Raw genomic sequence first — 26,529 nt, 5'->3', positions numbered from 1 at the left:
CTTTAAGTCTGAGGTCATTAGCTGCGTCTGGGCACAAACTCCACTGCAGGTCCCAAAGTCAAACGATCACTAAAGCATTACTGAGAGTTGAAAAACTGTCTAAATTCCTTCATCTTTAATGAAAAAGAGCAGTGTTGCTGCTTTACCAGGTGCAGCGACTAAGTTTAACATTCAGGCATCCATGAAAACAGAATTTATTAAATTTAATGGAGTTAGAAGTTAGCAGGGTGTTAGCTCGCTAGCTTCCATCTAAATATAATATACCATGTTCTGACAGAGATTTCTAAAAAAAATTAAACGTACAGCTCTGCTATCACTTCCAACATAAATTAAGAAAGGAAAGTAAAGAGCAGCGACGTTTGTAGGGTTACTGAAGTTGGACTAGCTGGTATATAATGATGTGCTACATGATCGCTAGCGACACAGCTATGTTAGCATAACATTAGCACAGTGAAGCTGGAGAACAAACAAACTTTTTTTCCACTCGATAAAAGCCGACGTGAGGGTTCCCGATGGTTAGGAACAAATGTAATCACATGGCAGGATGCTGTAAACGGACCAAACTTCAGTCAGGAGAACAAGTAAAATAATCCATCCACAATACGAGGTTGGTCATTAATGTACTGCTGCATGGGCTGGGCTGTAGTTACATCCTAATGTTTTAAAAACTGAGCTTTAAAATTATTAGCGGTAATAAAACCGAGAGAGGCCGACAGTGATCACTGACTGTTTTTAGGGGCTTGTTGAGAGAAAATAGAACAAGTTACAAAGTATTAAAACATGTTTAAAGCACAATAGCCCTATTAAACGCAGGGTAGTTTGGACCTGGAAGCAGGATTCAGCACGTCATCACTTAAAGACCGGATAGCCTCAAAGTTATATCACGACAGTTCAAGGAAATTTGTGAAAATGACACTTGTGATCATATAGAGTTAAAATAGAAAAATTGCAATCACTAATGTTTTATTTGTGATTGCTTCTTGCAAGTTGCATTGTTTATTAAAACAAACAAAACGAAGGGAATTTTCTGAAGTCAATTGAGCTGCCGTTCACCGATGACAGACTACTGCTGATTTGAAATGTGACTTTATTGCCACAAGATAGCAGTAGTAGCATTATGATGCAAAAGTAATGACTCATCTATATATGCAGTGACGCAGCACAAGCCAAATGTATGTATATTAAGTATAATGCAGTATAAGGAACTTAATCTTAAAGTGAACATGAAACACTACACATATAAAGGCTAATTTACACCATTGAGCCCTGCTCTCTAAAACTGACATAGATTTAACACCGTCTGTGTAGCAGAATTTAAGAAATAAGTGCTTACATTTCTTTAAAAGCATCATCTGTCAGTAGGGAACGTTACGCCACCAGGTTGGTTGGTTGGTTGCTGTCAATTGACTTGCATTCGTTTAGTTTAACTAACTAGTAACAGAACCAATAACTCAGAGTTAATTATATGTCAGTTGATGTAAATTTGTCATTATATATTTAGTGTTACATTAACATTAAAATTGAAACTCAAAAATATGTTCTACTGGCAGTTTTGTACCTCGGTTCAGGTTTTCTAAACAGCTATTTAAAGCCCTTCTTTACCACAGTGTAACTGCATCAGCAATTTCCATCCACCATTTGCTCTTCCTGTTATATGCAGTGTAACTACCGAGAGCTCCAGCGATACTTGGCTGAGTCATTCGATAACTTTTGGTTCATTGTGTTAACTCCTCCTGGTTATACTTGACAGTCTGTTTCTTTGTGATGAAACAAGTTTGTTGTTTCCACCGTTTGCAATATGCAAGAAAACTGTTCCTGCTAAGCATTGTGCTTAGTTGTTGAAGTAGATCCCTTTTTAGGTACTAAATCGTCATTGGAGGCTGACATGCAGCTGTCATTCTAAAACATGCTATTGCCCTACTGTTTGATGCCTGTGCCCTGATTTTGTTCAGGGACATGACTGAGAGATCTCCTGTGAAACAAATACTGAATTCAAGACCTCAAATAACACAAAGAAGTGGGAAACTGGGAAAATTGAATTAAAGTTAGCTTTTAAGTTTAAAGACATGCAGGTGATCAACCAAAGAATCCCTACTTTTAATGATTTCATTTTGTCATTGTGGAATAATTGAATACCATACACCTTTAATGATCTTCTCTGATCCACACAGTCACAAATATACATGTAGGCGCAAATGTATATACACACTTCTTTAAGTCTTTTAATAAGTGGTGCTGAAGGTTGTGCAAGATCTTAAATTGATAAGGCCAAGGCCTGTTAACTTCTTGTTCTTGTCATGACAGCTAGTAGTTTCTCTTTGCCAGCATCTGTTTGACAGCACTGGGCTGATTTTGAGAGAGGCCAAGAAACTCAGTAAACATGTAAGGAGGAGGAGATGTTCCAGACATTTGTTGATCGCTACCTGGTCCATGCATGTCTGAAGACTTTCTGTTATACTGGCAGAACGTGTCTTTGTTGTGGATTACATGTTGTCTTTTTTTCCTTTTCTTTTCTGGCCTTATTTCATAGATACAGTGAGAGGGGAAGACATGATCAAAGGGCCACGAGTCAGACACGCTCTCAGCTATATGGCATGTGGTCGCCTGCTTAACACACTGAGCTAAACCGACCCCCTACGTTTTGTCTTTTTGACACTCATATTAAGCTCCTTTTCCATTACTACCTGCTCAGGTCGACTCGCCATGGTTCACCACGGTTTTAAAGGTTTTCCCTTAGGTCATGGTACCAGGTACTATTTTAGTACCTGTTGGCTGGAGTTCCAGATTATATGGTCAGTGGCATCACTGAATGAGTCATGAGAGTAGGGCTGCACGATTAATCGTTAGAAAATCGCAATCTCAATTCATACTTATGTGCAATCTCATTTCCAAATAACAACGATTTAAAAAAACAAACAAAAAACAAACGACAACGATTGTACCGCATTTTGATCCGGGACGTAATCTGCATGAAAACAAGCGCTCACTCTTCCTGCTCAACAAATGACAAGGGCGGAGCCTTATACCACGTGATACAGAAGCTGGCTGCTAAAACTGGCAGGGAAAAAACAACGGAGAGCACGTCAGGGATGACGAGAAAGTGACAGGAGAAAATCTGTCCCGGTCAACCACCCAAACATCAATAACGGGAACCTTATACAGCGCTTCCCTATACCCGTCGAACTCCCGCAGGCACAAAGAAATTACGGAGGCTATTACTTAGCACCTGACCAAAGATATGGCTCCCGTCAACACTGTGCAAAACGAGGGATTTAGGAAAATGATCAACACCCTAGACAAACGCCACACAGTGCTGTCCCGCAACTATTTTTCTATTGTTGCACTACCTGCTCTATACACGCAGCGTCGAGCAACGGTGGAGACGGAATTTCAAGCAGTACAACATTTTGCGGCAACCACAAAACATGAGACATTTGTTGTTTTTATGTTTATTTATTGTTTTTATGTTCAGTCTCAACTGTTACGAAGTTGATGTGCAGTTAATAAGTGCAATAAATATTTATATTGGAAAAGAAAATCATGAGAGAATCGTGATCTCAATTCTAAGCAAAAAAATTGTGATTCTCATTTTATGCAAAATCGTGCAGCCCTACATGAGAGCATCTCGTTCATCAAAATCAAAACTGTCATTTTTGACACCCGGGCAATGAGGGAAATGGCTACAAAAACACTGTGGTCCCAGAGTTGACGAAAAGCCACAGACAAAGCAGCAGGTATATCATCGCCTCGACGTACACCATTATTGTCGTGTCGCATACTAATTATGCCATGGGACACTCTGCTGCGTTGCTATGATGACGGAGTGTCCCACCAACTGTAGGTGGTACATGAATTTAATGGAAAACCGCTTGATCCGAGTCGAGCCTTGGTGAGATGATCTGAGTAGGTAGTAATGGAAATGAGGCTTTAGAGAGGTGTTACATAGAGCTGCTTGATTTAGGTAAACACCAAAGCGTTGCTTTGCTCATTAACTGTAATCTTCATTGTTTAACACAATTATTCAAATTATTTTTAAGAAATACATCATACATTTGCCATATTTATTGGTATGCCGGTCTTAATTTCATGCATAATATCAGTTTTATTTCAGCTACCATTACACTGATGATAGATTGGCTGTAAAGGAAAAGGTGTGTGCTCTATTTATAACACACAAAATCTTCCAAAGAAAAATGACTGCAAACAAACTAATAATTTTGACCACACTATCTGGATTCTGAGGCATGGAAAAGCCAGACTTATAATTAATATCTGTTTAATCACCTAGGCCTCTAGTGATTTTTGGAAACTGGTTAGCATTGTCTGCACAATTAGGTTGTATTTAAGATGCTATTCTTGATATTATGTTTCCTTCTATTTGTAAATGGGATTGTGGAGACTGCCTGTTCACATGGAAAACTCAGGGTTCAAGTGCACTGCAGCGTCCTATGCAAGAATTTGCTGCAGTTCCTGCTGGGATCAATAAGGCATCACATTACAGCGTCATCTTGCTTTTGTGGAGGAAACATTTCTAGAGAGAGGGGTTTTTTTTTATGTGTTTGTTTGTTTTTGTTTGCCATTACAAAATCTTTTCTGCAATCTGCATAATGGGATATTTTTGCTAGATTGTAGCACGGCACATAAACTTTACCACACTATACACAGTATGTTGTTTTCATTCACTAGGGCACTTGTGGTCTCAACTTTCCTTTCCATGTGTAGTATATGCCCACACACAGATCAATAGTTGTGAATGGATGGTGCGAAGTTGAAGCTTTCTTTCAGACTACAAGACCAGACTCTACAGGGAGGTTTAAACAATCTTGGATCCTCTTCTGGCTTATGTAAAAGAGAGGATTTTCTGCCAAAGCTTTCAAGCCCCCTGAGGGTATGTGCGCTCTGAATTTCAGTTTTCAACCGGGTTGCTAATTTCCCTGCACATATTCAAAGGGTTGTTTTCCCGATTTGCATAAGGAAGCAGCTCTGGATTACTGCTCCTCAGACGTACACAGACTATCCTTGACAGAGCTCTGAACTTTGTTGAACTTGTTAAATTAAAGGCTTTGGACTTAAGCTCAGTTTGGGCAGTAGGGCAAATAGTTGTTGAAGAATTAGTTTTGTGGAATCACTTTAATGAACTTGCGTTTTCTCACTTGTGCACATCTGTTTAGAAATTATGAATAGAGTTCTGTGCATGCGTAGGAGTCACCGCAGAGAATCACAATATGTTTTGTATTTGATTCCACGTTTTTGAGCTTCCAATTATGTTTCTGCTATCACTGTTGAGCTAACCGTTGTGAATCATTAAAGAAGGTTATGGGGTGATGGTGAGATTCCATGCATGCAGCGGAAGTTTAGAAAATGGCTAAGCTGTGTGTCTCTAATAATGTTTACTATGACGAGAGCAGATGATAAGGTTAAGTGTCCATTATGTTAAAAGTCAACACTGTCCAGCACCAGTTAGCACCCATCTGATAAACTCTGAGACTGAGACTTATGCTAGCGTCTTACCACAGGTAAAACTTCAAAATGCTGTTCTAAGCAGTAGTGGTCATGTGGAGTCTGCAGCTTACAGATGTGTCCTACCTCTGCTTTAGAGAGAGGAAAGAGAATCATCTGAGAAGATATTTCACTCATGGCCAGTATGAATGTTAAAAATGCTCCTAACATCGTTTCTTGGATTTACACAAAGCAGAGAGTTGAAATGAGCCAAAGAGCAGTCTGTAAAGACTGCCACTTCGAGCTAATGTTTGATGACTGCTGCTGTCGGATGTGAGCCATGTGTGGGAGTTTTGTATGAGCCCACTTAGCACAGCTGCGGTGATGTCAGTATGGCATGCGGCCTCACCGCTTCCCAGCATACACACGTCTGTGTTTCTGTCTTTGTGAGGACACAGAGTAAACCCACAGTAACACTGAGCGCCACCAAATTCTATCCTTGAATCTAATCCTGATCTTAAATGTTAGGTCAAATCTGAGCCTGTGAGTAGCTTCTTTTGGTGTTGGAAAGCAGGTACCAGCCATAATGTCCTCACAGAGGAGCTCTAAAACTCGAAATGGTCCTCACAAAGATGAATTTATAAGTACATATGCAATTTATGTCTTTTATAGTTACTTGGGCTCTTATAATACCTCTGTAATGGCTCATGAACATGGTTGAATGGTCATTTAATTTTTTCTTCATGCCAAATGAGATGAATTACATTCTAATTTATCAAATTAATTGGCAGTCCCAGCCCCCTCTCTCACACAACGTGTAAAAATGGCCTAATTCAGGGGCTAATTCTCCATGCAGATTCTTGCATTTAAAGCCAAGATTACAAATGAGGTTGATGCATAAAATGGGGCCGATTCACCCTATCCCACATCATTGCTTAATGGTGGTAATGACTGTTATTGAAATACACTAGACCAGTGCCAAAATAGCCTTACCCTCACTGAATCATTTCACTGAAGTTGCCTAAACCTTCACCAGTCAGTTGCAGATCTGGAACCAGAGACCACCTGATTAGGTTACAACCATTGTGGAGAAAAATTGGGATTTTTTTTTTCACCACAGTAGCTAAATTCAAGGGTGCTACAGCATGGGCATGTATGTCATGGTAATTTTGGGCTTTTGGGCATGTTTGCCAGTGTTGGAACTTGAACCCTGAGTTTTCCGTGTGAACAGCTGTCTCCACAATCCCATTTACAAACAGAAGGAAACTTAATACTAAGAATGGCATCTTAAATACAACCAGTCTCCGAAATCACTAAAGAGGCCTAGATGATTAAACGGACTTTAATTACAATTTTGACTTTTCCATGCTTCAGAATCACGCTAGTGTGGTAAAAATTAATAGTTTGTTTGCAGTCATTTCTCTTGGGAAGATTTTGTGTGTTATAAATAGAGCACACGCCTTTTTCTTCACAGCAGTGCTTTTTCACATTGGCCAATCTATCATCAATGTAATGGCAGTTGTAAAACTGATATCATGCATGAAATTAAGACCGGCATACCAATAAATCTGGCAAATGCATGATGTATTTGTTAACAAGAATTTGAATAATTGCATTAAATTATGAAGATTACAGTTAATGAGCAAAATAACCCTTTGGTGTTTACCTAAATCAAGCAGCTCTAGGTAACACCTCTCTAATACAATGTCAAAGAGACAGCACGTAAACCACAACAAAGGCAGACTCTACGGCCTGCTGTTTCTACAGAAAGTCTTAAACCATGAAGAGTTGTGCCTGATAAAGTAGTGACTCAATACAAAATTACCCTGTGGGTTGAAGCTACAGCGGTGGTCAGAAGTTTAAAAACACATGCCATGGGCATGAATGTCGTGGTAATTTGGGGCTTATAGTCATTTCTTTGAACGGTTCCCTTTCTAGTATTGATTGATTGTTCAGCATACATCTTTAATGACTTCAAAAACACAAGAGTTGGATGCACAAGTTAGAATTTACTTTGTGTGTGGATTAGAGAAAATCCAGTGTCAAAAGTATAAATACAGGATACAGAAACCCCCACTAGTGTTTGCTTAAATGCCTCTTAACAAGTTACACATCGAACAGATGCTTTCGGTGACAGTCAACAAACTTCTAGCATAATTCTGGCTGGATATTTGACCACTCTTCTTGACAGAGTTAGTAGAGTTCATTTAAATTGGTCGAATTCCTGGCTTATAAGCATAGATAAATTACTTACATACATTTCAATGGGGTGGAGATTGGGGCTTTGGGAAGGCCATTGTCCCTTAGCAAATGACAATGAGTTTAGTGCCAAGCTTTTTACTAAAATACCAAGCATCAACCTATGCATCTGAAAAATTAAGGCTACATGGGGGATACAGGAAGTGCAGGGAGTTTTTCTTTCCCACTGTTGCCAATTGCCTACTCATTATGAGTCATCTGATTGTTGTTTTCTGTGTTACTGCAGGTCTTTAAAGCGCCTTGAGACAACGGAAGTTTTTATTTGACTCTATATAAATAAAAGTGACCTGATTTTTGTGCTGGTGTAAACAGCAAGCGTTTGAATGGATTGAGAAATGGCTATTGTAGTATGTTAATTAGCCATGTGCTTGTATGGCTTGCTTGTTTGTCCTCCTGACATTAATTTCAGGTGAAAGCTTGCTTTAAAGACTAATGAATAATGAGCCAATCATGTGATCATTCATGGAGAATAATCACAGAGAGAATTGCTGCAGCAGACAGACAGACAGACAGACAGACAGACAGACACTCAAAGTGAAAACGATACCCATCTCGCTTTTGCAGCTGGTTAAGATTGCAGGGTTGGAACAGGGGTGTCAGAAGTCCCATCAAGCACTCAAGCAGCAACCCACACCTCCCACTTCCTAATGGGTAAACACAGCTGTTTCAGCACATCAACCCAAGGGCAAAGGTCGCTGAGACTGTCAGATCATCAACTGGATTCCTGCGCACCCCGATGAGAAGAGTGTTTTAAGAGTTCTCTTGGCTCACAGTGTGCACATGCTGCCTGCATTTGTACGGGTTAGTCTTTACAAACTAACGTGAGAGCAAATACAGCAGCTGTGCAGCTGCCATGCTCGGCACAGGAAGGGCATCATCAGGCAACTTCATTCACTGATTCAGCTAAAGCAGTACCTGGTAACAGCTACCAATCAGGGCTTCATCAGATAGGTGTTGCTGTGGATGTGTGTGTAAGAGTGTGTGAGTGAGCAGAACTGTTTCCACCACTGAGGATTGCAGATCTGGGAGATGTAGAGACAGCTGTACCACAGCAGGGGTATGTGTGCGTCTGTAACTCTCAGTGGGCCCGGAGACAGAAAATATGCATGTCTTTACTTTCAGTGTCTGTTTTTACACAAAATGTTCCAGTTCCTACACGAACGTGACCTGCTGCTCGTATGATCTCATCAGGAAAGCTGACAGGTGTCTTGGGTTACACCAATGTGTACACACTATAAAAGCAGTGTGTGTTGTGACGGTGGAAGCAAAATGACAGAAATGATGTAATTGTTCAAATACTTAGGGTTTTAATTTTTAATTATTTTTTTTAAAACCTATTATTATAATGATCTGTTCCCCAACTTCTCCTACATGTGTTGATCAATGTGGATGAAATTACTATACAAGCTGCCTAGGGTATCAGGATTATCAGCATATGTATAGCTTTGGGAATCATTTTTATAATGTTCAAATCCTTACAATTTCTATAAATGTGAAGTAGCTTATCTCGAAATGAACTGCAACATCTCGAGTATATGCCTACAGCAAAGATTTATTTTTCTTTTTTCTTTTCCTTAAGACGGGTTGTAATCTGGATTGCGAAAGTAATAGATTATCTATGTTTTGTTGTTTACATAGCATCTTATTAAAAAAAACAACCTGGGCAGCCAAGTACACAAAGAAGTTTGTTTGTTCCGTCCAGCAATGCTGTGATTCATTTCACAACTGGTAAATTAAGGTGCTTTTACTTTGAAAGTTCCTGTCTCATGTCTCCCTTTAGTCAGGGTGGTCTGCTGTTGGGATAGTTTTGGATATCATTTAGTGATCCTTCTCTTCTTCCACTCTCAATTAAACATCAAATAAACTTCACAGCGTGACAGGAGCTAGCAGTGTTGTTTCTTTGAGATCCGCTGCTTGCTGAAGAGGCCACTTTGAGCAGAACTTGCAGCATTTAGAGAGCTGTTTGTGTTATGCTTACTTATTAGAGGCAGCTGTATGTGGCATGCATGTATTTTCAAATTCTTTCAAACTGTTGGTTCATTATAATCTTATATTTATTTTTATATTGTGATTAAACCATGAGAAAGAAGAGTAGGTTCTTTATACAGGTTCCTCTTAATAAGCTATTTAAACCCCTTGAAAAAGTGTTTTTGTTCCTTCTTCTCGTTCTTGTCCTCGCTATATCAGTACTTGATTAATTTGAGCACTCTTGACTGAGAAGTTATCAGGTGTACACTTTAACTTGTGTGCTACCACGCATACCAGTAGAAAGGTCATGCAGGATATGAATTTCTCAGCGTTCGTTTGCTGATAATTCTGTAGAGGCTTAACGCGTATGTAGGCAGATTGTTGAGTGAACAAATTTGTCATTTGAAATCTAAATCTGCTTTTTTCATATTAAATTGAAAATCTCAAGAAATGCTGCTCAAATCAGGAAATCTTGCCTTTCTGCACATGTCAAGCTCCAAAGCAGCTATAAGAGGAAACACAAATTTGCAATATCTGCCACCTCATTTCCCCCAAAATAAACTGTGTAGGGTAGGTCTCCCTAGCACAGGTCTCTATAATAAAGCTTTTATTTTAGCTTTTACAGCTGCGCTGCACCACACCGCTCTGTAATTCCCACTGGCACGAGCATGGAGACTACGAAGCGTAGCTAACCACCCACTGTAAATCCAGAATATTCCCAGAAACAACACTATGTCTGCCCACTGCCCAAGACTAGTGTGTGCCCATCATTATGTGTACATAGGTTTATGGCAGGCGCTCACTGAACTCAGGAGTCATGAAGTGAATGAAAGAAATGCATGCAGAGGCTTGTGTTTGTGTCTGTAGGTATCTGTGACTAACTCTAAACCTTTTTGTATTGCAGGGGTCCCTTCAGCGTGGTGAGGCGCTGCATCAACAGGGACACCGGCCAGCAGTTTGCTGTAAAGATTGTTGATGTGGCCAGCTTTACCTCCAGCCCTGGCCTCAGCACAGAAGGTGAGAAGCACAGCAGACCTGGATTGATCTGGGGCTGGCAGGTCACGTGTGCTGGTTTTTCACTTAAAGCACCAGATGGAAGGGGTTAACATAACCAGGGCAAGAGAGCATCGCTATAGAGATTATTCAAGGAACGGCACTCTTTAACAGACCTAGAAGAGCCGTGTTCTGTGTAATGGGACCCCCCATGTTCTTGTGGGTTAAAACAAATATTGGGATTAAACTGCAAATGGAGGTTGGCTCAGACATCAAACACTGTGGCACTCACAGAGTGCATAATGGCCTCTCACATATAAATAAACAGGCCATAATGTTGCATACACTGCACCCAGATGAGTAATATCTTGGAACTGCATGTGTCGTGTGTTGGTTTAGGGTGCGATAGGCTCACATTTTGTGAGATGCTCCATGCATGCCTTGTCTCACCATGTGGGTTTGGGTTTTGTCATGCTGGGTTGTGTGTGTGTGTGTGTGTCAGGGTGGGGAGTGAGGGATTGAGACAAAAATCACAGGTGTGTGTGTGTTGGTGGTAGTATTGGCATTCACTATGGGCCATCTGTGATGCCCCAGCCAGAGATTATTCTGGCAGCCAATAACAGCAGGAAAAGGAAATGACCCGAGGGAGGAAAAAGAGGGAAAAATCGGAGTGTTACACCAAGGTTTCCCAAACCAGAACTTACACCCAGGTTATTTTTGTGCTAATTGTATTCATCTGAAAACATAAACCACCCACATTTAAGAGTTTCTCTTACCTCAGAAATATTTCAAAGCATTTTTTTTTATTTTTTTTTTTAAATCTCTTGGGTCACTTCACACATGCTTCACCATGTGGTCGCTTTCACCAGGAATGGCACAAAAATGAGCAGACTTCCAAATGTGATGATAAAGATGTCGAATTCTTCCAATACGTTAAAGGTTGGGGCTTTGGTGCATGACTTGTTACAGAGGCTCTCGTGTCACATGGTGCATTTCTAGGAATGCCAACAATATTACATTGTATGCTTTTTCATATTGCGATAAACAGAGAGCAGCTCATTTCACAAATGTGGGGATTTACTGTGCTAGGCAGCAAGAGATCGTATCCGTAGCAGATATTGAGGGGAGGGTTTTAAGGGCTGTGGGTGGTTAATACTGTTAGATAGACGTCGGTATCAATAACAATTTAATACAGCTTCAGTGTTTAAAATTATTTAAAGCACATTCAGAAAAGGCTGCGTGATAAACGTCCTTTTTTATTCTGTTAAAAAGTGCCGTACTATTGGAAAGCCTGTTTGTTTGGCCTTAAATGGTGCTACATAAGAAAGAAAAACGCATTTATGGGTTGAGCAGCAGAGTTGAGTTTGTGGGTTGCGCCCATGAAAAAACAAATCTGGTCTTTCCTCTAAGATGACAACGCTCACCCTCACAGAGCGGGGTTTATCAGAGATACCTTCCAGGATTGGGAGTGGAGAGGATTGAAAGGCCTGCCTGCAGTCCTGATGACACTGTTGGAGAATGGGATGCGTCCCACAGCAGTGTGTGAACGGAGGACCAGCATAAAAATAATATTGTTAAATAAAGAAATTGTTAAAATGCCAACATGCCTTGTTTGCAATAAATGGCACCAAACAACACAGTAGCAGAATCAGGTGTAAAGCACTGCTCGAAAAGATTTGATGTTTTTCATGGGTGCATCTCACATAATAACCTTTTTTTTTTTTTTTTTTTCTTTAAATCATGCAGTCTGTCAAATGTTAAACAATTCCAGAGTTTTCTGGTGTTTTTGCTTGATTAGACTTGAACTGTTAATTAATTTTTCAAGCTTTGCAGAGTAATTTTGTCACTCAGTTAATTAGTTAATTGATCATTGGGTTGCTATAAATGTTCAGGCTTTTACAGACCCGGTGATTATCAGTTGTTATCAGTGTGAGGATGACGGTTATACATTTGCCTCAGTTTGTCTATGTGGGTTACCATATAAAACAAATTACATAAACATTTGTTTGGATCATGGGACCAAGCGCCCTACAAGAAAACCAGTCATGCTAAGGTGAAACCCCAAAGAGTCGATCACAGTAAAAGTTTCACCTTAAATTTGGTAAACCTAAGCATTTTTTTTTTTTTTTTTTTTGACTTATGACTGAAAATCTGCAAGTCGGCCACTCGGAGTGGCAATGTGAAAAACTGGAGTGCAGCCAGAGTGATTTCATGAGACCACATACCTTAGCTTATTAAGAAAGACTCCGTGTCAGCATAAATCCGAGTGAAAAGGAGACAGAGCTGCAGGCTGGGCTGAGCTTCGAGCTAACGCAACAAATATTTGGATTTATATACAAATGTATTTCTGTGCGAAACACGTGAGAGAGGTGGAATGAATAAAAGATGAATACGATAATTAAGAGTCTGGAGTATTGAGTAAAAGACAGATGTAGATGACTCACAATGACCATAAAAACTTACAGGTATTGAATTGTTGGGGGGGGGAATACAGTAGTTCAATTTGCAGTATTATTTGTTAGACATGTTAAATATTGAAAAAGTCATTTATCAGAAGTGAAGACAAAGTAACACTGGTGAATGGGCAAGCCTAAATGACTTCTTAGTGTGATTTCTGTACATTAGTTTTATATGATAGTTAGAATATCAGGAGATGGTGTGGCAACATGGTCCTGCAGTCTTCAAAGTGCAATTTATTAGCATGACATGACAAAGGCTAACCGAGGCCTGCTTTGGAAAAGGCCCAGTGGACGGCATCAGCTTCATTCAGAGCGTTCCAGGCCTCTCTGGCTCCATCAGCCGTTTCCTCGTTGGACAGTGGGCAGCATTGTTAAGTTCAAGAATGGCTACTCGATGAGACGGGCGAGGGATCGGTGTGAAAAGGGCGAGAAGGAGGAAATGATGGAAGCAAAGGGAGAGCAGAATAGGGGGCTCTGTAGTGGGGACTCTGTCGGTTCTCTGTATTGCATAATGATAGCGGTCACGACACAAAGAGAGCACACACTCACACACACAAAGATCAGTAGATTTACAGATGGGGAGCGGAGTGTGTAAATGAGCTTTTTATGGACTGAGAAGCCCAACAGCAGCACATTATGTCTGTTAGCTCGCCTCAGCAGTCTGCATCTCTGTCGTTACCTCATGTCCTGCCAGTTGTCTGTCAGTGTATTAGACAACGTGTCGTTGCTCTTCTCACAAGAGAGAAGTCTGTCCTCTAATCGTAGCCGTGTTTTCCATCCAGGCAGTCAAAACATGAGAAATCCCCACAGTCATGTTGCAATTGTTTCTGCAGATCTGGATTAGTCATGATGTTGATGACAGTGGTCCAGATGTGCATTCTTTCTGGTAGAGACCAGCTTGTTGATCAGTTAGTCTGTAGTCTATATATCAAGAAGAGGATACCTGGCAAATTAAATGCTCTGCAGCTCCCCCCAGTGTTGAGTTAGTCATGTGGCAGGCAGCCTGCTGAGGTATGAAAAGAGCAGTCAGGTATTTCTATGTTTCTGTCGTTTTCTGCATTTAAACATAAAGGATCTAAATGTTTTATAGGGTGAGTATAGTATAGAGGGAGATGTGTTTCACAATGCAAACATTTAGGTTGAAGGAAAATTGATCCTATAGTACTGAGTGCATAAAGTCCATCAATAGGCGGAAAGGTAGTCGGGATACTCCCCTCATCTTCCCTTCAGATATCACTGATAAAGCAGGACTTGAACATTACTAGGACCAAAAATCACATGCTTTATAATGCCCTCATGGAAAAGGTTTAGGATACCAAACTGTAAATGAAATAGGTATAATTTCTTTAGTGCCATAATTGGTAAAATTGTAAACTATTGTTTGCATCTGTCTGTTATTTTACATGATGCGTTTCCCTCGCTTGTCCAAGGTAAATTTCTCCCAGGACACAATAAAAGCTAATCTGATATTGAAAGTTTGCAATACCTGAATGAAAAGCTTCAGTTTTTGTATAAGCAAACTTTTTAGGCTCATTTCCAACTCTGTGTTCAAATTGTTGGACTCTTAACAGGGTAGCTTCGCCTGATTCAGTTGAAAATAAACTTTTTTCCTTTTATCCTGCAGCTCCTCAGTCAACCTCTGTTTTAGCTCTTTTAGCTTTCCTCTCCTCCCTTTAATTGCATGCGTCTCACAAACAGAGGGTCTGTGGGCGGGCTGCTGTGCTCACAAGCTGAACCTTGTGCATGAGATGATGATATTGGGGATCCAATCCACTCCCACTGACATCACCTAGAGCTAAGAGCCGGGGGGGAAAAGACCTTTTAGAGCAGTCTGAAGACTCACTCGCATATATGCTGTCAGCTTCATTTGAAACGTTTTCCATTTTAAGTATAGACATACAGCACTGGAGCTGTAAATAGATGTCAGAAAATAAGGAAAAGCATTTTAGGTGTACTTTAAAGTCTACGAAGCAGTAACACGACTCTTGGCATACATTTAAATATTAGCACTTTACCTCACAACCTGGAAGTATAATTAGACTGGATGAAATCCGACGTGTTCGATGTGTCTCACCATAGCCCATGTTGAATTTCTTTCTCACAGATCTGAAGCGAGAGGCGAGCATCTGCCACATGCTGAAACACCCCCACATCGTGGAGCTGCTGGAGACTTACAGCTCCGATGGCATGCTCTACATGGTCTTTGAATTGTAAGTGTGTCGTGCACACAGTTCACATTCCCATCCAATTTTAGGTTTGGTTTTTGTATGTTTTATGTATGGCAGCTTTTCTCTTATAAACTACCGTCACCACCGCACTAGGCAAACAGTTACCAACTAATTTTATCAGCACTAGGCAGATGGCTGTTACTGGTAATTTCACACCCCCTTGTTTTTGTGGTTTCAGACTTCTTGGTCTCTTTGACGAGAAAAAGGAAAAAAAAAGTGTGATATTTGAAGATATTGCTAGGCCAGCGCAATATGTAATCATAAGTATAATAGTGTACAGTTCCTGATTTCTTAAATTTTTGCATCTTTTAACACTTGCATGTTTCAAACAAATAATTTAATTTAAAGGGGGGAAAAGAAAAGCTATGTAAACCTACTTGTCTGACAAAATGAAGCAGGGTTTAAAAAAATCTCTCAAAAAGCATCATTCAACAATCTAAAGACGCAGCTGAGACACAAAGTCACTGACATGTATCAATCTGGAAAGGGTTACAAAAGCCACTTCTTAGGCTTTGGGCCTCCAGCGAACCACAATGAGAGTCATTATCCGTAAATGGAATGAGACGCTAGCCTACCAGAATGACTCCAAGAGTGCACCACTCATCAAGGAGGTCACTAAAGACCCCAGAATAACATCTAAAAAACACAAGGTTTGAGTCCTGTTACATCTGATGTACAACTAACAACATTTTATAAAAAGATCATCATAGCAACAGGCAAACATGGTGGTGGTAGTGTGATGCTCTGGGGTTGTTTTGTTGCTGTGATTGATGGAACCATGAATTCTGCTCTCTACTGCAAAATCCTGAAGGAGAATGTACGACCATCAGTTCATGTCGTGAAGCTCAAGAGTGCTTTTAATTATGATGAAACAGATCCAAAACACAGCAGCTAGTCCACCTCTGATTAGCTTATTTGAAGAAAAAAAACAAAGGTTTTAGAGTGGCCTTGGCAAAGTCCAGACTTAAATCTGATGGCATGACCTTAAACAGCCTGTTCATGCTTGAAAACCCTCCAGTGTGGCTGAATTAAAACACTTCTATAAAGAAGAGTGGGCCTTACTTTCTCACACAGGGCCAACTGCATTCTGGATTTACTTGGGTTATGTTTGGCTAATATTAAAATTTGTTTGATGAGCTGAAACATTCAAGTGTGACAATTATGCAAAAAAGAAATCAGGGAGGAGGCAAATACTTTTTACAGCACTATACATGAGAAGTGTTTGAAGGAAAAATAATTTATTGTATCGGCTGTTATTTTTTTTTGTATTTCATCTGATTATTAAAATGATTCAAATGTAGCCTGAATCTAAACCAAATCTAAATCTATACTAATAAAGAGTTCTCAGCTTACTCATTACTAAACAGATCATTTCATACCCACCATAAACCTTTCTTCTTTTTTTCTAGTATGGACGGTGCAGACCTGTGTTTTGAAATCGTGAAGCGAGCTGATGCTGGGTTTGTGTACAGCGAAGCAGTGGCCAGGTAGGGGACACAGTCTGTGAAGTGTGGGCTTCACATTTTCAAATATTATTAAAGCCTGAAATACACAACATCTCTGTGCACGCTCTAAATGATGCCCCCCTTCTGTTTCTGCTTTCTGTCCCTCCAGCCACTACATGAGGCAGATTCTGGAGGCGCTTCGATACTGCCATGACAACAATGTGATTCACCGTGATGTAAAGGTGAGCTTTCGCGCAGTCAAGCTAGTGAAACCACAGAACATGTTCCGTGACTCGCAAAGGACAACCTATTAAATATATTTATCACACCAGAAGTGTATACTGCACAGTGTTACTGCCTTCCTGTGAAGACGCTGTCTTCACTGCTTGTGGGAAGGCAAATGCTAAAAGCGACCCATGCTTTACCCGAAAATTTCCCTCAATATCCGCTTTTAATATTAAGTTTAGTTACTCTGGTTTTTAGAATAAACCACCATGAAGTCTCTTTTTTTTTTCCTTTTGGCAAACCAACACCTCAGCAAGAGTCAGTGTTAGCTGTAGCATACAGCGGTAAAATAAATATTGAACACCAATTTTAGTAAAGTTGTAAGTAAATACATTTCTAAATGTGCTATTAATATGAAGTTTTGACCAGACGTCACCTTTAGAAATATATTTACTTAATACTTGGGGATCTACGGCTGTAAATAAATCAACTGTGTGGATTTATTAGGCATTCCTAGAGCAAAATCAGAATCCCCCAGTATTTCCAACAGGATTAACCCTCAAACACAGGTGTCCGACACTACTAGACCATATGGAGCAGTGCTGAACCAGGCCCTTGATCCCATCTGAGCCATTTGACCACACAGGGCTCAAAGCTGTCAGCAGCAGAACCAGTGCAAGCGCTGATCATCATGGTGGGTCAAAGCTGGCTTTCGTTTGCTTCTTGTAAGAGCAGACTGTTGAGCTCCAGAGCTCAAGCAAAGCAAAAGGCTTAAAGGATAGGTTATTGTCCATTCCAGCCGCTCAAAATTAAAACAAATTTGGGGTAAATAAACTATTATCTTACATGAGCAGACTCACTGCGATTAATCTGCATGATTCACACTTAATAAATAAAATGATATTAGTTTTTCTTTCACTGGATCCAGAGTTATGATCCACAGTCAAAGCATTTAACGCAGGAAGCCTGAGCTCTTACATACTCTGACCTCATTGTTTGAAACACTGGTTGTTGTTAGAGGATCCACCACTGTAACAGTAGAGGTATGCCAATATAATGTGCTCTGTGCTGAAAGAGTGTGAAAAGAGAAAAGTTAGTTCTCTATTAAAGTCTACAGCAATTTATTTTTTCTTCGTAAAACTTTTTTTTAATACTGAAAATTCTTGACATTCACTCACACACACGCACACACATTTCACATCATCATTAGTCTTTAAAGAAAAGTAAATTTTTAAAGACACGGCTGATGCTGTAGTACGTCTTCAGACATAAATCTGTTGTCTTTAACCAATAATGGAAATTGGTTAAAAATCCATCTCTGACAGGGGTTCATGTACGGGGGCATAATTTGTTAGAACCGAAGCTGTCAATAGAAATGCTTTACTCCGATTTTTTTTTTCCTCCTGTGATCACTGTTGGCCAGTAGGTGGAAGCGTAGTCACTCTTGTGCAGCGGAGGTTAGAGTTGATGACACACATACTGGTTCTGGGGGTGAGCGACTGAGTGTTAACACCGAGGTTGGGTACAACCACAGGGACAGACGGCCGTCTGAAATCCATGGTGGAGCTGTTGGATGTCACGTCATTCAGGAAGAGAAGCCGGTGGCCGAGTCTGCGTCCGAGTGCTTGGAGGGCAGCTTTGCGCACCGAGCCCGACAACAGAAAGTACATGACAGGATCCAAGCAACTGTTAAAGGCTGAGAATAACAACATCACCTCATTGGTCCAGTCCATGATTTGCATGTAATTACAGGATAGGCTTGAGCTCAATTGGGAGGAGATGTAGAAGGGGCGAAAGGCGTGGTAGGGCCCGAAGCAGATGGTGAAGAGAAAGAGGACAAAGAAGGACTTCTTTGCGGTTCTCCTGTATCTCTGTGCGTTAGGTAGGTCCGGCTTGTCCCGTGACACCTGCTGCAGCCGTGAGGCAATCTTGGCATAGGAAACCACGAGGATGATGAAGATGAACCAGAACATCACCACCAGCCCTGCGTTGATGTAGGCTTTCCAGTAGGCTTTTTGTCGCGTTTTGTACTGGAAGCACTTATCGCTGTGTTCCTTATCCTCTGGTGTGGCAATCATGGGAATCACACCCACCAGGAACGCAATCCACAGAACTCCACATGCCACCCAGCTCCACGGCTTGCTTTGCCCCCACAGCCTCAGCCTTAGGCCTCTCCGTGCTCTGCCCTTCCCCTTCAGCCTCAAGTACCTGTCCAGACTGATGAATCCGAGTAGAAATATGCTCATGTACATGTTCATGTAAAATAGGTTTCCCACCATCTTGCAGGCCACAGGTCCCAGTACCCATTTGTTTCCATTAATATGGAAGAAGACCCTGAAGGGCAGGCATGCCAGGAAGACCAGATCAGCCACTGCACAGTTGATGAGGAACACCCGCACTGAGTTTCGGCCCGAATGCAGGAACAGGAAGACCCACAAAGCAAAGAGGTTACCCACAAGTCCAAAGATGAAGAAAAGAGAGTAGACCACCGCCTGCAGAACACGGAGGCTTTCATTATTAAATGAGCAAGGCATCGGGGTTGAAGTGACCGCTGTGTAGTTTGAGGTGGAGAAAGGAGAAAGAGAAGCCGATGACATGTAGCCTGGGAGGGATGACGTGGATATAGGGAGAGAGGTGTCGAACACTGCAGAGGTTTGGAGTACCGGCCTGAAAGTCGTATTCATTGTGGCTCAGAAGATTTAAACATCAGGACCTAAGGGAAAAAAGGGGGGAAATCAGCTTATTTTCACTGAATAGACAAAGAAGCTCTTGCAGTCAAAAGTGCAGCAAAACAAGGTGCACGGACTGAAACTGCAATTGTGTGTTTTATGAGTAATACACAGTGAGGTGAGTAATACGTAGGTTGTAGATTAAGGTCACACACAAGTAATGATCTGTGAGTTTTCCACCATCAAGTGGAAATTATAGTAATTTGTGTTGAAAAAAGGTGCGGCACCTTACAAAATTAAAGCTCCGTACACTGTGCAGCTTTTTCAAAGTTCCACTGTGATTTAGCTTTCACGGGTGGGAGCAGGAGTCATGACTAATCAGAAGTTTTATGCCTGTTTAACGCATAAATTCCAGTCCCACGGTGTTAGAGCGGAGCCAAGGGGTGCACGCTGCAGATGCAAAAGTGCTCACAGTCACTCTGACTCGTACACACAGATGTTTGGATTAAGGTGCAACACTCACCATCAATAATCCTTCCACAGTAGATCCAACACAGCTGTGAATGTGTAGGAGTGTGAGCTCACAGTAGTCCTGCGTGTATTTTCCTCCATCCAACTTCTAATGCTGCTCCATTATCAGTCTCTTTAAGCTTTTGTTAAACAAATAAAGGTGAGTTTAATTGTTTTAGGTTAAAAGAAACTAGTCCTGGCTGAGCACCGCCTTTTTGCCGTTTTCACCTCTGAAGTCATTTATCCTGCAGGCTTGTCTGTGTCACCGCTTCTGCTCAGCTTGTCTTCAGTCTTTACTGGAAAGCTCTTTCATAGCCTCTCCTCTCTCATAGATGTGAGACGGCCCCCTCTCTCTCTCTCTCTCGCTCTCTCTCTCTCGCTCTCTCTCTCTCTCCACCCCCCCTACAAAATTTGCAAAGAATAAGAAGACAGGAAGTGAGCCCACCACTTTTCACACTCACTGTGGTTTTGCATGTCTTCTTACTGTCACAAAAAGTGTGACAATACATCACTGAAACCCATCATTTCATTTGTTGTCTTTTTAAAAAAATTAGGTGTGCAACTTGGATTTACTATTATAAAAGAACAAATATGTGAAAATGTGATGGAAAGCAGTTTTATTAGCACTGACACAGAACCCGTGATGGAAAACATGCCACGCAACACCGTCCTCGCTGCTCATCAGCCGCTGACATCAGCTGATTAGTTTTCCTCGCAGAAAGCTTTGGGTCGTGGCGAGTCGCCGCACTATTTGTCCAGTGAATTAGATATTAAGTAAAGTGTCATAACAATTTTGATTAAGCAGTTTTTACAAGTCTGCTGGTGAACGCGGTTGGCTTAATGTCCTTCAATTCAATTCAATTCAATTTTATTTATATAGCGCCAAATCACAACAAATGTCGCCTCAAGGCGCTTCATAGATACAGAGAAAAGCCCAACAATCATATGACCCCCTATGAGCAAGCACTTTGGCGACAGTGGGAAGGAAAAACTCCCTTTTAACAGGAAGAAACCTCCGGCAGAACCAGGCTCAGGGAGGGGCGGCCATCTGCTGCGACCGGTTGGGGTGAGAGAAGGAAGACAGGATAAAGACATGCTGTGGAAGAGAGACAGAGATTAATAACAGATACGATTCAATACAGAGAGGTCTGTTAATACATAGTGAGTGAGAAAGGTGACTGGAAAGGAAAAACTCAATGCATCATGGGAATCCCCCGGCAGCCTACATCTATTGCAGCATAACTAAGGGAGGATTCAGGGTCACCTGGTCCAGCCCTAACTATATGCTTTAGCAAAAAGGAAAGTTTTAAGCCTAATCTTAAAAGTAGAGATAGTGTCTGTCTCCTGAATCCAAACTGGAAGCTGGTTCCACAGAAGAGGGGCCTGAAAACTGAAGGCTCTCCCTCCCATTCTACTTTTAAATACTCTAGGAACAACAAGTAGGCCTGCAGAGCGAGAGCGAAGTGCTCTAATAGGGTGATATGGTACTACAAGGTCATTAAGATAAGATGGGGCCTGATTATTTAAGACCTTGTATGTGAGGAGCAGGATTTTGAATTCAATTCTGGATTTAACAGGAAGCCAATGAAGGGAAGCCAAAACAGGAGAAATATGCTCTCTCTTTCTAGTCCCTGTCAGTACTCTTGCTGCAGCATTTTGGATTAACTGAAGGCTTTTCAGTGAGTTTTTTGGACATCCTGATAATAATGAATTGCAGTAGTCTAGCCTGGAAGTAATAAATGCATGAACTAGTTTTTCAGCGTCACTCTGAGACAGGATATTTCTAATTAATAATAATAAAATAATAATAAAAAATGAAATTATTCTTTTGTGTTTCTCCTTAATAAACTAGCCGTTGTAATTTAGCAGCAGCTATCACTGCACTCGGCAAATATTTTCTTACCTGCCTCTGACCTGCAGTACTAGTCCTGTGTGACTACATGGTGAAGCTTCGGTGTCACCTTTTTCACACTAGTCTAAGTACATACAGGCTCTTTCTTTGTGCTACTTCCAGGCACTTTTCAATTTGTTCTCTGATTTGTGTGCGTTTCTGTTGTTTTTGTATATATATTAATGTTTGCTATTGATTCCTGCTGTCTACCATTTATAGAGCTGTACGTGTCTGTCTGTATCCTGCCAAGTTTCTAAAATAAATGAATTAACCAGAATCTAAAAAGCATACTGGAGGGTTAAAAAAGGTCTCTTCAGTTTTGTGAATTACTTCCAGAGTTCTCCATTGCTCACTGCTGGAGTCAGATTCAACACCGAGCTCTGTAGCACACAGAGTGTGAGACAAAAAAATGTGCATCTCCTTTTGAACACACTGTTAGATTTGTGCAAGCTCAAGTGAAACCAGGGTACACTAACCACCATTTGAACATAATGGAATCTTGCACTCTTGCACAGAGAGCAAAGCAATGCTCTGCAGTGTCTGTGCTTGTGCCTCTTTTATTTAAAAAAAAAGTCAGTGTGATTTTTAAAGTCTGCTGGGACTGTCCCGCATCAGTCGGGCCCTAATTGTACCAAGTATTAGCTTGTCTTCATTTGCACTGTGCTGACGCGTGTCTTTCATTCCTCTGCAGCCTCACTGTGTGCTCCTGGCCTCAAAGGAGAACTCTGCTCCAGTGAAACTCGGAGGCTTCGGAGTGGCGATCCAGCTGGGAGAGTCTGGTTTAGTAGCCGGAGGTACAGTGAAACACTTTTCAAGGGTTTTCTTGCATTCCGTGATTACAGGTGGCCCACATAACAAGTGTAGGTCTTCCCCCACACCTGTGGTTACCAATTATGCAGAAATGACAGCAAAGTGCTTGTTAATGAGGTAACAGACTTCACGCAGACTAATGCTTACGTATGCAGTCACCTCCATAGTCTCTTTTAAAGGTCGGGGTTTTCCCCCCTTACTGTACGTCTCACTCATGCTTACGTTCTGTCCACAGCCTTAATAATAATGAAATGTAATCAATTTGCTTGTTTCTTTGTAATGTTTCAATAAAAATATCCTACTTAATAAAAACTGCCACGTTATTAGAAACAGGTTTTCACTGGTTGTGGTTTAGCGAAATGACCGGGCAGTATTTTGGATATGAGTAAGCAGGTCTATGTGGGTCTCCTCAAGCAGCCCTAGTCTGTTCCCACAGTCCAAAGACATGCTCATTAGATGAATCACAACATGTAACTGTCTGAGCTATCCCCTCTGACTCTCTCGTATTGGATTGTGAGATAGGCTCCAAGCAGCAGCGCCCTAAAAAAAGAGCACGGGGCGGGCTTGTTTAAATGTGTTTCAAATAATAATAATAATAATAAAAAGTTCATCATGAAACTGTATCAGTGTAGTGTATGAAATGTATCTCTTTCCTCAGGTCGAGTGGGCACGCCCCACTTCATGGCCCCAGAGGTGGTGAAAAGGGAGCCTTATGGCAAACCGGTAGATGTGTGGGGATGTGGAGTGATCCTCTTCATTCTGCTGTCCGGCTGCCTGCCTTTCTACGGCACCAAGGAGCGCTTGTTTGAGGCTATCATCAAAGGGAAATACAAGGTAGGAGCTAAATGCCAAAACGGCCTGTTGGTGAACAGAGAAGCACCAGAGCTTTGGCCCTGAGGCTCAGACTGAACTGTGCTGTTGTGCATGTTAGATACAAGGTTGAGGTCTTGGATTACAGGAACTGAATGCAGTGCTTTTACCACATTACTTCAGAACTTCAAATTGCGGCCTGCCTTTCCTCTCCCCCCCCGGTGTCTTCAGCTTTTTCTCTCACACAACAACAATGTGAGAGGTGATGAATAAAGTGACTGTATCAGCAGAAAAAAACTAAGATAAAGGTCTGATGAATTATCTGCTTTCAGCACAGTATGAGTTTCCTGTTTGGTGCACTAATCTGTAGCAGATGCAGTCACAGTGTGCAGAGTGATGGACAACACCGTTGCTATCTTCCATCAAGCTGCTGCCAAAAAAACCAAACAGTGAAGCAAACCACCGAAACATTTTGCACAACAGGGGGGAGAAAAAGGATGTGGGTTTATTTATGAAGCATTAAATGGTGTGTAATTTGTCCTCGGATCTTTAATTACTGCCAGATTCGGCTGGCATCCTGGCTACTTCACGCGTTTCTGAATATTTCTCTGGGTTTCAGATGAACCCGCGCCAGTGGGCTCACATCTCTGAGAGCGCCAAGGACCTGGTGAGGCGCATGCTGATGCTTGACCCTGCTGAGAGAATCACTGTCTATGAGGCTCTCAACCACCCCTGGCTGAAGGCAAGATCACAAGACACACACTCACAGACACACACACACACACACACATGCACACATGCACATACTGCTAACATTCAAATTAAGTGAATGCAAGTAAAAATACTCTCACTTCACATCTCGGCAGCTGTAGGAGGTTATTGTCGTTTGATTTCCTCTTTTTTTCTTTTCTTTTTCATAATCGTGTTTACTATTTTAAAAACCCAGAAACGGGCGTGAATATTTGCTGCCTGCTGTAAATGTTTTTGCAAGCTCAAATTCACCTTTAAACCACTGGCCTGACTGATGTTAACTCAAGCACACTTCCTTTTGCTCAGAACCACAGCTCTGCTTTCACATCCGTTCGCTGTCTCTGTGCGAGCGCTAATGTCCTTCATCTTTATGTCTGTGATTCCCAACAAATGCAGGAGAGGGACAGGTATGCCTACAAGATCCACCTGCCCGAAACAGTTGAGCAGCTGAGAAAGTTCAACGCCAGGAGGAAGCTGAAGGTTAGCGCAGTGTTATTAGACTCCAAGAGGAAAGGTTTCGGTATGAAAGGAAGTCTCTCCACATCCCCTCTGTGCAGATGTTTCTAATGACCCAGATTAAGCTGCTGGCAGAATTTCTACTCTCATCTCAACCTTTTAAACACTATAAACTCTTATATATAACATCTATTTATATACGTATATTTTACTTAATATCCATGTTACCCCCTACTCTCTGTCCCAGGGTGCAGTGCTGGCTGCTGTTTCCAGCCACAAGTTTAATTCCTACTATGGTGACCCCCCTGAGGAGCTCCATGATTTCTCAGATGATCCCACCTCCTCAGGTAACTGTCAGGCAGATTTTTTCCTCTAAATGTGTTTGCAACAGGGAGACGCAGGTATTAGATTGTTTGTGTGTATGACAAAGAGCCTGAATGAATTCAAATATAACTTGAAGGACAGTGAAATGGTGTTGATTACAGTAAGGTTATTTTAATGGATGGATTAAATTATTGAAACCCTCTTTAAAAGTGTTCAGTGTGTGCATGTTGCGCAACAGAACATGATCACAATTGCTTTCTAGCTCTGTTTGTGCTCACGTGGTTTCTATTCTGGTGTCTTTGTGAAAAGCAGCTGTCGGTGCACAGCTTCCCTGTTTAATGAACACATTTCCCAACAGCAGCCTCACTTCCCTGTCTCAGCGTTCCACTTTCACTTCTGCTGTTGAGAAGACTGCAGGCCGTGCCGGCCAGAGCTGAGCAACACAAAGAAACCCGACCCAGTTCTAAACGATAGAAACCAAGTGCGTTTCAGTGTCAGCTAATCAGCGGATCAGTCTAATGAACCTGTTTTGTTTATTTATTTATTTTTTATTTATTTTCTGAGTTTGTGCTGTAAAAGCAGCTGCTGCAGCCGCGTGGACTCGTATGTCCGTTGTGCTGAGGCTGGCAGTCTGCTGCAGTCTTGCTTCCTGGTGACTGTTTTATTTTCGCAGCTGTGTTGCTTCAGACATGTTGCTCGACTAGACATGTTGCGTTGTAGATCCCTGCAGCAGCTCGGCAGACTTTGTCCAGATTTAGCTGCTTTTGCTGATTCTCTCTGTCTGCCGTAGCTGCGTTTTGTTTTTTGTTCATCTCTGCAGCCGTAGTTGCTTTTAAACCTCCTCTAATCTCAGCTTCTCTTTCTTTGGTGTTGTTTTCTCCTTCTGCTGTGCTGTCTCTAGGACTGCTAGCTGCTGAAAGTACGTATACCCCCTCCTCTTACCCCCTCCACACTCATAGATTGTGGATGTGTGATATCACCATGACATCACTTGCTCTGTAGTTGCATTTCTCCCGTGTGTTGAATGATGTGGGTATTAATCCTCCATGCCTCTGCCCCCTCTGTCTCCCCTGCTGTCCCCTCTTTAAAGAACTTATTTTGCTCTGGTGTGTGTTTATTCTGACTGCTTCCTTTTGACTTGTGAAGATGAAACACATGCATCTCCATTATTGTGGCAACGTGAAGCTTTGAAAACCAGATTAAGACGTGCTGATGAGTAGTTTGTGCAGTGAGCAAAAACAAAAGTAAAGACGATAAGATGCTTGCATCCTCAGTGTCCTGACTAACAATAAG

The 26,529-nt window shown here is 41.5% G+C and overlaps 2 protein-coding genes across 14 annotated transcripts in view; one reads left to right on the top strand and one right to left on the bottom strand.

Moving 5' to 3' along the window:
• LOC146492089 (peripheral plasma membrane protein CASK-like) overlaps nt 1-26,529 on the top strand; it is a 49,505-nt gene that overhangs the window by 5,817 nt on the left and 17,159 nt on the right. For 11 of the 13 annotated variants that reach the window (XM_085152251.1, XM_085152250.1, XM_085152256.1 and 8 more), the window contains exons 2-11: nt 10,571-10,683; nt 15,223-15,328; nt 16,756-16,833; nt 16,961-17,033; nt 22,778-22,880; nt 23,555-23,730; nt 24,326-24,448; nt 24,853-24,936; nt 25,160-25,259; nt 26,138-26,155. In XM_085152251.1, the coding sequence (XP_085008377.1) occupies nt 10,571-10,683; nt 15,223-15,328; nt 16,756-16,833; nt 16,961-17,033; nt 22,778-22,880; nt 23,555-23,730; nt 24,326-24,448; nt 24,853-24,936; nt 25,160-25,259; nt 26,138-26,155 (974 nt within the window). The remainder of the gene's footprint in view (nt 1-10,570; nt 10,684-15,222; nt 15,329-16,755; nt 16,834-16,960; nt 17,034-22,777; nt 22,881-23,554; nt 23,731-24,325; nt 24,449-24,852; nt 24,937-25,159; nt 25,260-26,137; nt 26,156-26,529) is intronic. The other 2 variants (XM_085152252.1, XM_085152262.1) reach the window with 1 other exon arrangement.
• On the bottom strand, nt 17,820-21,046 carry LOC146492090 (putative G-protein coupled receptor 34). Its single transcript, XM_085152266.1, has 2 exons — nt 20,209-21,046; nt 17,820-19,729 (listed from the first exon to the last, which is right to left on the bottom strand). The coding sequence occupies exon 2, from the start codon at nt 19,698-19,700 to the stop codon at nt 18,426-18,428; it is 1,275 nt and encodes a 424-aa protein (XP_085008392.1). The 5' UTR covers nt 19,701-19,729; nt 20,209-21,046; the 3' UTR covers nt 17,820-18,425.

The sequence above is a fragment of the Neolamprologus multifasciatus genome, chromosome 23 (genome assembly GCF_963576455.1).
Source record: "Neolamprologus multifasciatus chromosome 23, fNeoMul1.2, whole genome shotgun sequence".
NCBI lineage: Eukaryota > Metazoa > Chordata > Actinopteri > Cichliformes > Cichlidae > Neolamprologus > Neolamprologus multifasciatus.
The sequence above is the reverse complement of the archived record's forward strand: the minus strand, read 5'-3'. Positions and strand labels throughout refer to the sequence as shown.

Bases quoted from the DNA above. Each gene is read 5' to 3' on its own strand.
- LOC146492090 (XM_085152266.1), bottom strand. From the start codon at position 19,700: ATGAATACGACTTTCAGGCCGGTACTCCAAACCTCTGCAGTGTTCGAC.